The following is a 15,468-nucleotide window of genomic DNA, read 5'->3' as shown; positions in this document are numbered from 1 at the left end:
TGTATAAAGTCCCTGATGAATTAAGTTTTAAAATCGCTCGTTTAAAAAAAAAGAGGTTTGTTTTAAATCGAGAAACAAATGAGAATAAATAATTGTTCCCATGGTTGAAAATCTTCACCGACTTTAATAACTAATATGCGCTCATACACGCTAAGGGCATGTTGGGGCCACAACTAGCATGCATGCACATTACCCCCCTTTACCCGTGCAATAATTTAGTGTCCTATTTAGTCCAGCAACCGGGACACCAGATCCATCTCCACCCCTCTTGGCATAGGAGGAGAGTATGCCAAAACCTTAGGCCTGAGGGTTTAATGTCTGAGTATCCATTCCAAAAAAATGTCTGAAATTTATTCCAATCATCACTGTGCCAGCGGTGGGGTTCGAACCCAGGTCCTCACAATGCGAGTCCGTCACTGTGACTACACAACCACACAGTGGCAGAACCAAAGACTACTAATACTTTAACCGTACAATGTAAATCTTACATGTACCTAACATTCCTCTGGGGAATTTATGAATTGTGTGTGGTTACATGCAGGAATATGTGTATCCCTTAATATTATTATAACTTATTTATATATTAGGGACGACTATCATGTTGGAGCAGCAAAACTAGTTTCTTGTACGAAGTGATGTCTAATTGTTATAAAACAAGCAGAATAAGCAGCAGCGATTGGCTATTGTGATATTATTGTAATACTAAGATCACAATTTGCACATAGAGGGCAGATAAGCCAGCCCGGAGTGTCAAGGAGCCTCACTACTAAACGGTACATGCATCTCGTAAACATTCCTCCGGGGAATTTTGAACGAATTGATTGGATGCAGGAAAGTGTTGCATATCTGTATTCCACCTCATTTATGTTGTCATAGTTACACTTGTTTCGTGTTTTACTGGTGCTGTCTTCTGTCTTTCATACTTTGAGGTAAAGAAAATGGCAAATGCCTGAATTTTTTGTGTCGTGTAAGTATGGTGCTGAAGGGGTCTGCCTGCTCTCTGCAGAGAGGCTTTTTCAAAAGGGAAACCAGTTCACATTCATGCGACAAAGTCGGAAAATGAACTTCAGCTGACTACCACTGTGCTGCCAATAGGTTTTCAACCTGCATCCTTGGAATAAGAGTCCAGTTATGTTACCCATGTGACAGGACAGCACAAGACCAAAACTGCAAAAAAAAAAATCAAAGACTGCATTATTTTGATTGATTGCTTTCCATGACTTCGTCTCTGTACAGAGAAATAACCTGTGACAAAGTTTTTTCACCATCCATCCTCCCTCCCTCCCTCCCTCCCTGACGTAATGTATAGGAATGCAAAGTAATAAACAACAATGCACAAGTTATACACGATTATCCTGCTAAACTGACAAAAACCAGACTATTTAAAAAATAAAATTATTAAATTTATTTTACGTGGTTTGTCATATACATATATACAGTACTTGAAATGTAATGAAAATTACAGGGTGAAGGGAAAATAAAAGGACAACAAATTGTGAATCGGCGCATTCATTTCCAAACATATGTGAACACACACACACAAACAATGTGAATACAACATTCTTCAGAATGATAATGAACAGAGTCTAACCTTTTTACATGAAAAAAGATTTTGTGTCGATGATACAAGCACATACAAATGTGAGACATATATACATAACAAAAAATTCTCTTGGATAAGGCACAATACAAGGCTTTTTCTATTCCCATCTGTTGTGATGCGAAATTGTAATTTTATTGAATCTTTATACACTTCTCTCATACATCATATTTTATTGATATAAATCTATCGTTCTAAAAAATACAGTATCTAGGCTCAAGAAGAGGTGATAGGAAGGAAGAGGTATTTTTTTGCAACATATTTTTCCAGGATCAAACCCTTTCACCAAACAACGAGTCCAAAATAAAATTACATTCTCATTAATTGTGGAAAACTTTGTGGAAATTTGATTTTACTACTTTGCTTTGATGGAATGTAAAGAAAGAAACAGCAGCAATGCACCGATACTTTGTGTCTGGAAAATTCAATGCCACACATTTTATCAAAAGAAAAATTCACTACTGGGGGGTGGAGGGGGGGGGGGAATTCTCCGCAATACAATTTATCGGTTACTCAGTCACTTTGTAACTCATTCAATCCCTCACTCCCTATCTTGAATTTGTCCACTCAGCACTCACTCATTTGTTCATTCAGTTGCTCATCTGATCATGCACTTATGCATTTTGTAATTCATTCAATCTTTCGCTAACTCATTTGCTCAAGTATTCTGCAACTCATTAAATCCTTCACTCACTCTCTTAAATTCATTTACTTACACATTCATTCAGTTGCTCACTCAATCACACTCTCAAACATTCTATAGCTCATTCACTTGATCACTGATTCCCTCTCTCTCTTCAATTCATTCACTCACCAGGGTTGAAGCTACGAATGCATTTTTCGCGAAATGCAAAAAAAATCTTAGAATGTGAAAGAAGTAATAGCCCCTTTTGAAAAAATGCGTACAGGAGATATAAAATGAGTAGACATCCATCCATCAATCATTAGCATTTGCTAAAGATTTTTTTCCCCTTTTTCCTTAAGAAATTTTTTACCTAGCTTAAACCCTGTCACTCACTCAATCACTCACACATTCTGTAACTTGCTCACTGATTCACTCACACATTCTGTAACTCGCTCACTGATTCACTCACACATTCTGTAACTCGCTCACTGATTCACTCACACATTCTGTAACTTGCTCACTCAAACGTTCATTCAGTTGCTCACTCGATCACTCACACATTCTGTAAGTTACAGTAACTCACTCATTAATTCATTTCCCATAAAACTGAGAATGTCATTAGAAATAGTATGAAAAGTACTGAAATTAAATATGTGTTACAAAATATGAAAAACTCGTAGAACAAGCAAACAAAAACAATTTCCTGAGTACGTTTCTGACAAAATCATGATGAATGTATAGTGCATACATTCAATGAAGAAAGCAACTAACATCCCTCATTCAAATACCAACACACCATCGTCTCTCCAGTGACACTCTTAAGTAGTAAATTTTATATTTATTTTTTAAGAGAAATATATTTTCCATACATTATCCCTTACGCAATGTCTTCTCGCCATTTTAATAGATTGAATTATGGGTATACGTAAATTGAAAAAAAAAAGCTATGCGATACTCCGATAAGGTGATGCAACATTGAGAAGCTAAATTGGCACAGGCTTTCATAGCGCTGACATCTGATGACGAGATGAAGCTTTCCGTTTGTACACACAAGGTCTATTTACACTTTTTTCTCTTAAAATGAGCATTTTTTGTCTATGGGGCCTGCTCCCAGTTCATTAGCAATATATGTGTCCCTGATTTGATCCCTGAGTAGCACCATGCATTAAGACAGATATGATTTTTCAATAGCTTTTTTAGTATACCTACAATATCATGAATTTTGAGGTAGACACTCATTCTTACATGAATTCTTACTCTGGAGTTGTTTGCTTCATGTCTAAAGCACCTATTTGAGCACCTACTTTGCACTGTTTTTGAGAGTTTATTAGGAAAAACTCATGCTAGGCATAGCAAATATGCAAAATGATTTTCGGAAAATGGTGATATATTTTCTAAGACGATGTGAGAACATGTCTGTTGCTATAAAAAGCCATCAGAATTTGTTTTTTTTATAATTTTATGAATGTTTTAAAATTGGTGCAAAGAAACACATAGGCGCATGTTACATTGCACCACCTTATACAGTTGATGCTCGTTACAATGACCCCACATTATAGCAACCATTCTCTCACAATGACCAGTGGGATAAGTCCCAAATGTTTCCATATAACAACTATCATTTATGTTTACTTTTCAATATAACAACCACCCAATTTCCTGCCCATTTTTGACAGGATGATGGAGGAGGGTTGTTATAATGAATGTTGACTGTATATTGATTATTTCTTTGTAAGACAATGATTTGGAACACCACAGCTGCCAACTTTTAGAAATGGAAATTAGGGAGATTTTCGAGCGAACCCGTATTTTATACTAAAGCCACTCTCTAATAAATACAAAAGGGATTTTTCCAAATTAAATCGGTAATAAAAGTTGAAATGTAGGGAATAAAATCCCTACTCAAAAATTGAAGTCAAATAAAATAGGGATTTAACACACAGGGAAGTTCAACCCTTGGGAATAAAATCCCTATGCAAAAGCTATTGAAACTGGAGGCCAAAACTTCAATGGTGACCTAAAAAAATATTGTGTTTTAAGCTAAATTCTAATTTACACGATGGCCACAAAAGCCTTTTTTGTTTCATTAACTTTTCTTGGGTTTGTAAAACTTCCTTAAAAAGGAATTTCCCACTATTCCCCCATTTACGATGTATGACGTCATTTCGAAAGGAGAAAAAAAACAGAGGCTAAAGACTTTCTGCCCCACAAGAAATTACTTAAGGATTGTTTTCAGAAACGGGGACTCTTTTTAAATGAAGTAGGGAATTTTTAGGGACAATTAGGGATTTTTTGTGATTTTTGTAAAAATTTGGGAGATTTAAGAACTTTTCGGGAGGTCGAGAGATGAAGCTAAAATTCGGGAGACTTGGCAGCTTTGGAACACTGTCGACTCACTTCAAATTTATTGTGTTACCACATAGTACTAAGAAAAAAACTGACAAGAAATAGATTTTTTTGCTCTTGAATGGGAAAAATTATGAAAAATTATAATAGTTCAAACTATCATGAATGAAAAAATTTGACATCATTTCATCAAAAACAAGAGACACAAATTCCGTAATTAATATTGATTGCGCAAGAAGAATTAAGCCTAAAACAAAGTAAAAAACCTACTTTAGGGTTGCTTTATACAACTTTTTAGGTGGTGCAAAAGTACCTGTTTTGCTCAAAACATAACCATCAAATCGCTATTGATCACGTAATAATAAACAATCTGTTTCTTACAATTTTATGGGTATGATTTAAACAAAAATTAGTTCCTTACATATAAAATAAACATTTACTTTCTAATTAAGTCCTTTTTTTACCGCAAAATGCAGCTTTTCTGGCAAAAAATTCAGATGAAATCAAGCATCACAGATATGTGTTCAGCAAATGATATCCGAAACATGCCTCAGTAACTCAAAAACGTGAGCTGAACAATAATGTCTCCTGTCAGGAAAAATCAAAACCATTTGGAAATTATCATTAAAATAGCCATTAGGCAACGTTGAATCTTTTTTCAAGATTAGGCCAAAGTAACCCTGTAGGTGCAAACTAGGCCAGGATAATGGTATTTAATATTGTAATTTATCTTAAGTATAAATTTAATAAACAGATGGCAACCAAATAATAAAATTTGTATATTTGTATTCTTTTAATTATAATTCAATGCAATCGTCGAATGTAGCAACAAGGTGTAAAAATGTGTTCCGGCTGATGATTTTAACTAAGGCTTACATTATATAGGAGCATTCCCAAAAAAATCATGCTGCTTTTTTGCGTTGAGGTTTTATTTTTGGGGAAACATAGTAGAGAAGAACATGATCAACCACCTCAGAAAATTTTATCCATTCTTCAATTAAGAATCTGCAATATCTTCCCTCAAGTAACTCAAGTGATATAAAAAGAATAATTATTTAAAAAAATCACTGTAATCAACAGAATAAATGACAATAAAAAAAACATAATCCACTAAAATCTTGATTAAAAATACTGTTTGAAAAATCGTATATGCACAAAATAATCATTCAATTAACTTCCAAAAAAACTTTCAGATTCCCACCATAGAACGCAAACTTGCCCTATTTGAAGCGATAAGGGCAGAACAAAATTTTTTTCAAGTAAATTGATTTCTAAAAAAAAATACTCAAAATTAATAATCATCACAGGATTTTTTTCCCTTACAGAAATAACGGTAGCCTATCTGTATCCAACAAGAATATACATGTTATGATATTAATTTCTATAGTTATTACGATCAAAATAAACCTATGAAGCACATGAATCATGAAAGCATGGTGCCAACGTATGAAAATTCAATTTCTGAACATGATTTCATGTGCCAGAATATTTTATATATCCTGGGGGGGGGGGGGGGGGGGGGCAGCGGGTGAAAATCAGGTGAAAATATAACTACGTTAAAAATACTGCAAAGCTGTCCATAGAGAACCAGCACCATCTTGACCCATGTGACCATGACTCTGGACCACATGTCTATGGGGGAAGGGGGCTACACGAGATGAGATCTCTGGCACTGATTTTCAAATGTAAGTACAGTAGACTCTCGATAACTCTGCCATGCGGTACTCTGGTCATCCAATAATCCAGTGTTTCTAGGTAGGTTTTCTTTGAGCATAGAACAGAAAATATAGCACTGTATATTTGTACGCAGAAATTCATATTATTTAAATGGGGTTTTTCAATTAGCCTCCAATAATCCTGTGATTTCGTTAATCTGGCATTTCCTGGTCTGATATGTGCCAGATTAGCAAGAGTCTACTGTATGTAAGCTGTTACTTCCAGCTAAGTATGCCCCTCCCCCAAGAACATCACTTTGCCCAGGAACCCATGATGTTTAGAAGGCTATACATAAAAACCCTCAAAAGAAGGAAGCTCACTGAACTGTAGCCCAGGGTAGGTGCAGACCCAGGGTGATCTGTTGGGATGTTTGATTTATTGTGTAGGTTCATTGCATCATCCTGTATTTTACACAGACCTATTTTTCCCATAAAATTTGGCTCTTGGTAGAGCTGATCACCCACCATGTGGATCCTTGCCCGGCCCCAGATTCCAAAGATTGATTTTATTTATAAAATTTGTGTTTGTTATAAATTTAGTTTTGATTAAAGTCAATAAGTAGAAAGGATCTTGCTCTTGGATAAAGATAAGACAGAGCCAAGAGTTCCAAAGGGGGGGGGGGGGGTCAAGGTCTGAAAAGGTTGAGAAACACTGTTATATCGCATTTCAAATTCACAAACTTCAATGGTTTCAAAGAAAGATAAACATTTGCAACTGCTTCATTAAAAACTGAGACGAAAGGAAAAGATATTTAAAAAAAGATAAAATTCCTTGGAAGAGAGATTGAATTTTTATTCAAATGGGAAACTGTTAATCATGATTCATTTTTGCCACTTTTATAAACAGTTAACGAGGTATTTATTTGCCACACAATTATGAGAAACGATAAGCAAAAAAATACTCTAATTTTCAAATTTAAATTTCATCAAACAAGAACCAACAATTTTTTTTTTTAAAAAAGGGAAAACTAAAATTTGTTTCGGTTGACATTTTTAACCCAACTAAAATTAACACAAATAAGTGACATGCAAATACAAAAGTTCATTCCTTCGCCAAAGAAAATGGTTAGAAAAAAAAGTGTAATTATTGTGTTGTGTCAATACAATGATGAGAAAACTTGATAATTAATCAAACATATGCTCAATGTCTAAAAACAATTCAACAAAATTAGTAGAAATTTGATGGTAGCCGTCAATAAAAAAGTGCCTACTCACAGTGATGCACATGCAAAAAAAAAAAAAAATACAGCTTTCTATAAGCAGTAGCTTCATCGACAGGACAGAAACTGATTCATTACAAGCTTTGTGCTTCGAAATTATATGCTTGGGCTCTGATCGGCTAGAACAATGGGATATCTAAATGTGCACATTCCGCTTTCTAGCTATTTATGTATATTTTTTGCTGAAAGCCCGCTCAACTTCATAGAAATTTATCTTTGCACTTAGCATAAATTTTATACAAAGTAAAAATATTAAATGAAATCAAATCTTCAATTAAAATAAATTTGTTACTTTGACTAAAATATAGCTTTCAAACATAAATTTTGCAACACATAAGATTCAAAAATTTACATCAAACTCTAAATTATTCCAAATGATAAAAACTTTTATCTGGAAAATCCGAAATGACCTCGGCCTTTCAACAATAAACTGGAGCTAATATTCAACTCTATTTTCAGCTGTCAAGATGTGCCAATTCTAAGAGATTTTCTATCGTCATAGTTTGTAGAATGTTATCATACTCCTGAAAGAAAGAAAAAAAAAATCATTATTATTTATGCGAATGCAAGGAACACAGTTGAATTTTCAGCAATTGAAAGATAAATAACAAATCTTCCTGGATAGTCTGACCCACTTATAACAGGGAGCTTGTTAAATCTGGTCACTCATTAAATCCATTTTCAAGTGAAAAAAAAATTCAGGGAGGGGGAATTAAATGCTTATAGTAAGAATGAATGCTTATACCATGAAAAAACTGCTCGCTAAAAATGACAAAATTGCTATGCAATTAGCATTGTACCAAACCAGGGTACGTCGATTTAAATTAGCTTGATTTAAATCACAAAATTTAGAAATCTAGTTTTTTAAATCTAAATCTTGTTTAAATTTGTTTTTGATTGCTAAATCTTGTTTAAATTTGTTTTTGATTGCTAAATCTTGTTTAAATTTGTTTTTGATTGGTATAATTTACTTCAATACCTTCAATGGTATTGAAGTAAAAGTAACCTGGTATAGTATCCATGCTACTGATATGTGGTACAGTTCGTTATTAAAAGTATAGAAGATCTGTGGGACCCCACCGGTGCCACAGTGGTGGATGGCTGAAGTTGGTTTTCTGTGGTTCCCAACTTCAAGGCGCGAATGCAAGCCGATCTCCCTGTTAAAAAGTCTCGCCACAGAAAGCAACAGGCCTACAACGTTACAAATATTCAATCATTACACTTCACTCACAATTTGAAGTATAGATGGCAGCACTGAAATATCATACACAACACTAGCTACACACTCAGACTGTTAGGTGTGTAGGTCTGGAACACACTCACTTTGTTCCAGACTGCCACGAAGCTGGGCTGGAAGAGATCTCGGCAACGGGATAAGTCCGGTGGCAGAGAGACCCTGGTGTTCATTCATTCATTCATGTGGGGTAAATATAGACTTGAGCTTAATCCATAGATACAGTGCAGAAAGAAAACTGCCCTATTTCTAGATTTTGTGCATGGAAAAAATTGCAGAAAAATATAGGGAGTTGCACTTAGCTAAACGGCTCTAAGTATTTTCAATGCATTTCGATCTGATACTATGGTTCTCTTGATTAAAAAAAGAGGAATAATTTTTTTTATGAAGCCTTGAATTCTATGCCCTAATTGGTGATTCCAAATAATAATAAATGTTGTACCAACATAAATATCATTGGGTTTTCAACTTTACTTTTCATATTACAATGTTGAGTTTGCTCGTTATTTTACCAAAACTCATTGAATCTGTGAGAGAATTAAAATGTGCAAATTAAAATATTAAGCAAAATTGTTAAAGCATCATGCAAGTCAGAAACACATCCACAAATTGTACGAAAATTACCCACTATTGCAAGAAACAATCTTGTCAATAGAATTTTAATCATTTAGTTGATGCTGAATGGTTGCTTTTTAGTTGTACATCAATTCAACCGAGATACCTGCATCACACGTGTGATACTAAGTTGCCAAAACGGATTCACTTTAATGAAAGGGGAGCCTTTTCTCCACAAGAAAAATGTAAATCCATGAAGTTAATTTGGGCTCAACAACCTTTCATATTCCATAAACACAGACCTTTGATGTTTGTATTTTTTGCTTGTGGTTCGCGTTTGTAGTTTATTCATTAATGCCTAAGTACATTTGAGCAATTAAGAGAAAAAGGAGCAGGTAATATGGAAATACACATTCTTAATGGTTAACAAATCTTTTTTAATTAATAAGCAGTCAGTTAATTAAAATAAAATTTTAATTTCTGATTTTGTAAAAAAACCACGAATTTTTCATACCCTGTACCAAACCAAATATTACACATGTGTTTTATTACAAAATTTGAGTTGTGCATGTTTAGGATGACTCGTTAATGACATTACTGCCATCACTAGAGCCATGGCAAGGGGTTGTAAGCGGTTCTATATATCCCAAGAGAGCAATAGTCACCTTGGGTTGGACTAACCTTTGGTCATTAATGTGTGCTCCAGGACACAACCATTTCTACAGAGCCAATCAAAGTGATTATAAAAGTCATTGTGTCACGTTAGCGAAACAGGTGGGTGGAGAAAGGTTCAATGATATGGATATCGAGGAATTCAAACAGCTAATTAATAGCAATTCAGAGGTATTGTCTGAAGAGGAATCAATGCTCCTGAAACTGAAGTGGTACCAGATGAACAAGATCAAGATAGAGAAGTAGAAGACAAGTTCACTATGAGTAACATAGCAGAAGGGCTTTGCAAGCTCAAATCAGCAATCGATTATTTTCATGACATAGATCCCTCTATTTTATGTTCTTCGCATATGGAAAAATTAGTAGAGGAAGCCTTGTCAACATACTCCAACATACATGATATGAAGAAGAAATGGCGAACATAAATCACAATGTTCTTTCAAAAAACATTACCAATAATCACTGCACCCTCTTTTACATTCCCTTATACCTCTGCATTACATTGCTCTTACTGTTCAATAAACAAGATATACAAGAAAAAACTATGGTTTCAGTTATTCGAGGATTCCCTGTATTCGCGATCACCCCTGGAAATGTAACCCCTGCGAATACGGGGGGGGGGGGGGGGGGGGGGAACTGTACACTAAAATTTGCTCAATAAATCCAGACTTTTAATAGAAGCTGGCTTGTTAGAAGCAAGTCCAACTGTAATAAGTTGAGCCTCTGTCAATGAAACTAATATTTTACATTAAGAGCCAGACGAATTTCTCAGAAACCAATCGTATTATTTCTTTTCGAGAAAACTGTCTAAAATATCTTATTTTTCTGGATTAAGGAGAGCAAGAGCAGTTCTACTGTATTTTACACTAATTTCATGCAAACAAATAGGGCCTACATAATTTTCATCATTTGGTACCTTCTGTCAGGTACCATCTCAACAATCATTACTCTGCATTAAAATGTACAATATTATTTTACAACATATCACAATATATAATTTCATTCCCTCACAATTTTTGGGCCATATGGCCAGAATGTCTATGAAATGCATCATAATTTCATAGTGAAATTTTCAATACACTAAATACTCACTCCCAAAATGAAATTAAAGCCCACCAGTACTAAGCAAAAATGGTCACTGGTAAGCCAAAAACTTCTTTTATCAATTATGTCACATAACACTTGACAGGTTCCTGAAATCAATTCATTCGTGTCTCAATCCCCCTCCCAAAGACAAGCAGTGCTTAACCTGAGGATAGCCTAAAGTCCAAAGATGATCTGCAGACAGCTGCATGTTTCATAATAAAGCATAAGAATGAAATTAAATTGCAATTTTTGCTATGGCACAAGAGATCCTTGGTTTCTAAGGTATTTGCCCAAGGAGAGTCTTGGAATAAAAACTACTAGTACTACCTAGAACGGTGAATACTAACAGTGTACCCACAGAGGACCATGAGCTACATATGTAAAATTCTAATCTCATTCTTCAGGGTGCACTTATAAATGTGTTTTCCCCCACTTTCTTTCAGCACTGTAAATATATATAAGCTCAGTATTACAAAAAGATTTTTTTTCCAAAATATATATATATTTCTCTTCCTAGAAAGCCACATATCACGTCAGGTGTTTTTGTATCATAGTGAGGGAAATAAAAGCGATGGGCAGAGTAAATTTTGTTGTTGGGGCAAGTTATCAGTTCCCAATCAGGGAAAAAAAATATTTTTGAAAATAGGTGGCAATTTGTAAAGGTTTCGCAATTTCAAATGTGGCTGTTATAACATAGATCAGGAAAATTTAAAAACTGCTTAAAGGGTTAAAATAAAAGGAAAATAAAGTACATCAATTTTGATCTCATTCAAAATTACCTTAGTCAAATCAGGATCGCTCTTTTTTGGCACAGGATTATTTTGGTGCTGCGCTGGTTCTTTGGCTTGTGCTGAATGATTAACCGCAACCTCAGAGCCAAGGTCCGGGCGCTTGGGAGAACTAGGGGTAGCAGGTACATTTACACACAGTTGCTTAATAAATGCGTTGATTTGATCAAGTTCGTTACCTTCCTCTTCCTCATCACTTGGAAGTTTTGGACACTTGGTTTGTTGACTTGATTTCTCCCTTGACTGATTTTCATGTATTTGCTTAGAGGTTTGTGGAACTGCTGGGCATGTTTCTCTGAGTTTGAATTCACCACAAATACTGTCACCTGAAGAGTCATCATTGTCAAATTCTTTTCTATTAAAAATTATCTTCTTGGGTGAGCTAGATTTTCGTCTGGACCGGCCAGGTTTCGGAGAGTTACTTTCAGTAAAGTGGAAACAATCCTTCGCAGGTGTTTTTGGATCTTGAGGCCCTATATAGTGTATGGTTGGCTTAGTACTACTACTGGCCTTTTCACCTTTTTGCCTAAATTTTGCTCTTGGTCCATTCTGATGGATATAAGATGAGATATCACTGGAGTATTTGGTCATCTGCTCCTTGCCCCATTTATAAGGAAACTTCACTCCAGCCGGAAGATCTGGGTTCTCTTTCACCTTTTTCACCCTACTAATAGATATATCAGATTGATTTACATCAGGACTCTTCATTTTGCAGGGAGATAGGTCATCTTCAGAAGAGGGAACAGCATAGCTAAAACTTTTCGAAAGCTTTTGAGACTTACAATTCCTTACTAAACTTTTTCGATCACTCGTTAAAATTCCAGCGTCTAAATTGTTTCCAGATAATTCTTGAGCTTTTGCAGCTTTCGACTGCAATGAATTAGAACTATTCTCATCATTCCCTGTTCTCGCATGCGACGTATTACTGTCAGGAGAGATGTTTTCCATTTTCTCATTTTCAAGCTCGTCGTTATTCCTACAAACAGAATCTTCAGAATCTCTGCTAGATTCAGACGTTGTTGAGAGTTTCCTTGATGTTCTTCGCTTCTTAAATATAAGGGGTGACAATGACAGCGCAGAGTCCGTTGAAGCTGTTGCAACAGACAAATTTATTGCCTCGTCTGTACTGTTCTCATTGCAAGCAACAAGAGATTTGACAATGTCAGAAGATTTTGTCTGTAATAAAGGCGCCTGCTTGCTGAATTTCTTGCAAAGTACAGAAGCCACTTTTGGTGAAAGGGTCACTATTATTTGACTAGTGGAACTACTACTATTTGAGTCCAATGTTTCCCCAATTCCATCTTGAGCTGTTACACAGATGCTCCGAGTCGCATCAAGAATCTCCTGGGCATCCATTTGAACTTCCGTCAAAGTATTCTGCTGTAATTTATCAAGAGAGTTATTTCTGGCTGGAGAAACAATATTTTTAATGGGAGTTGCCTGAAATTTCTGTGTTTCATCACCAGCAGGTGCGGCACATGTGAAACTACTGGTCCTACTACTAGACATTATTTCTCTGAGTACATCAACAGCAGATTCCGCAGACGTTTTGCTACTAGATACAATATCTGTTGTTGGGTTATCAATTGCCTGCTCTACTGACGTCGGTATACTACTTGGTGCTGTTTTGCTGTATTCATCAGCATCAGATACTGATTGTCTTGTGGTATCAGATGAAATTTCTTTAGGTACATAATCAGTAGCTCCTGCTGTACAAGCTAGAGTGTCAGGCAACATCTTTCTGGGCGAGTTTTCTTTAGCAGAAGTTCTACCTGTGGAAGTGCTACATAACAAACTTGTTTTTGGTACATCAACAGCTGAACTTGCCACAACACTAACTATTTCTTTCGATTGGTGAACCAAAGAAACTTCACTGCCAGTGCAGCTGGAAACAGTAGATAAATTGTCACAGGACATTGCACTATCTTTACTATTATCTACATTTCTAGATATATCAGTAGACACTATGACTTCCATTTTGCATGTTTCAACCTTATCAGCAGTGTCAGTTGTCTCTATGGTACATGTTTCTTTTTCTGCAGTGTCAGCAGATTCAGTGATCTTCATATCACACGTTTCGTTTTTGGTATTATCTGCAGAGACTGTAACCTCTATGTTGCATGTCACTTTTTCAGCATTATCAGCAAACGCTGAACATGCAGTACTGCTAGATACTGTATCTGTGTGCTCATCAGCCACAGGAATGACACGTGTTTTGCCAGATGGCATAGTATCCATGGGTACGTCTTTTTCAATTGACACTGAAGATGCTTCGGAGGGTGTAGTTTTAGAATCACTAAGCACATTATCCTGAGTTTCCACAACTGTAGGCGCATCAGATGTTGTGCAACAAGGTATATGTTTGCTAGCTGCATTATCATTTGATACAGATTTGGCACTATTGTGAGCGATTTTTCTTGGAGAGCTATGAGTAGGTGGGACCCCAGAGCATCCTAAAGAAGCATCCAAATTCTTTTTTTTATTGGAAGCATCATCAACATTCTGAACTGAAATACTAGGATTCAACTCAACAGATACACCATCGCATGTATCTTCAGAAATTGATTTTCGATTAGGAGTTTTCCTGGTAAGTCTGGATGCAATGGTGTCTGCTGCTGCTAGCACCGGGCTTTTCAAAAGTGTTTTTCTATGCCTCTGAGAATTTTTGGTAGGAGATTTTTTGGATTGACTGGGAATTTCTTCAGATATGCCAGGATCATCGACATCCTCTTCATTTCCATCGAAGTCAAGAGCTCTGATATGGCTTTGTTTTTCTTGTCCCTCCCCAACCACTAAACGACGAACAGATGAAAGCAAAGTTTTCAGTGGGGCACTTCGTTTGTTATCGGTTGATTTTCCACCAATAAATGATGGCATGCTGAGAAGCTTCTCCACAGAGGATTTTGTTCTCTCTTGCTGTGCATCATTTTCTAATTTTTTTGCGATTTTCTTTTTCGAATTATTTTTTGGTTTTTTTAACTTCCATGCTGGTGCTTTAGTAGCTTCTGGGCTAGGAGAACGTTCTTTAGCTTCGTTAAGTTTATATTTTGATATTTCAAAAATGTTTCTTTCTGTTGAACGTCTTCGTCTTTTTGCGGCTGGTTTTTTTGCGAGACGTGGCCGTTTAGGTGTTTCCTTTTCTTTCTTTTCTTCAGCTTTCCTCTTTCGAACATTTGGAAATGCTCTTCTGAAATCTGCAATAAATAATCAAATATTATATATATATATATATATATAAGTAAATATAATCACAAAATATACAAAATGGAGTGAACAGTAATATAAATACCAATTTGTGAATACAAAAACTATAACGAACTGTTTTTTAACAATATCATGGGATAAAGGTTTTTCTCACATTACAAAAATTTAAGGACATGAAGCGATTCTCAGATAGAATAGTGATAACACATATAAACTCAAATGGTATAAGGGCTCACATCATACATTGGAGTGAATCTTCAGTGAGCATAAAAGCCAATTAGTAGTTCCTTGATGTACGAGGTGTCTTGTAAGTCCCAACTCGGCATGTGTCACAATATATTTTCTTAAAATTTTGAGAGATGGCTCCTTAAATGTTATAGGCATTTTTTCTCAGAAACCTTGTTGGGCATTTTGCCTGTTATG

At 35.6% G+C, this 15,468-nt stretch overlaps 1 protein-coding gene across 1 annotated transcript in view; it reads right to left on the bottom strand.

Moving 5' to 3' along the window:
• Positions 1-1,381: 1,381 nt before the first annotated feature.
• Positions 1,382-15,468, bottom strand: part of LOC149074855 (uncharacterized) — a 47,068-nt gene continuing 32,981 nt past the window's right edge. Inside the window, exons 12-13 of the mRNA XM_089245792.1 lie at positions 11,833-15,035; positions 1,382-8,030 (exon numbers count right to left, since the gene is read on the bottom strand). Coding sequence (XP_089101918.1) covers positions 7,962-8,030; positions 11,833-15,035 — 3,272 coding nt within the window. The 3' untranslated portion in view covers positions 1,382-7,961. The remainder of the gene's footprint in view (positions 8,031-11,832; positions 15,036-15,468) is intronic.

Source organism: Pholcus phalangioides, unplaced genomic scaffold (assembly GCF_987345545.1).
Source record: "Pholcus phalangioides strain wild (caught in Gottingen) unplaced genomic scaffold, Ppha-v1.0 ptg000016l_1, whole genome shotgun sequence".
Classification (NCBI taxonomy): domain Eukaryota; kingdom Metazoa; phylum Arthropoda; class Arachnida; order Araneae; family Pholcidae; genus Pholcus; species Pholcus phalangioides.
The sequence above is the reverse complement of the archived record's forward strand: the minus strand, read 5'-3'. Positions and strand labels throughout refer to the sequence as shown.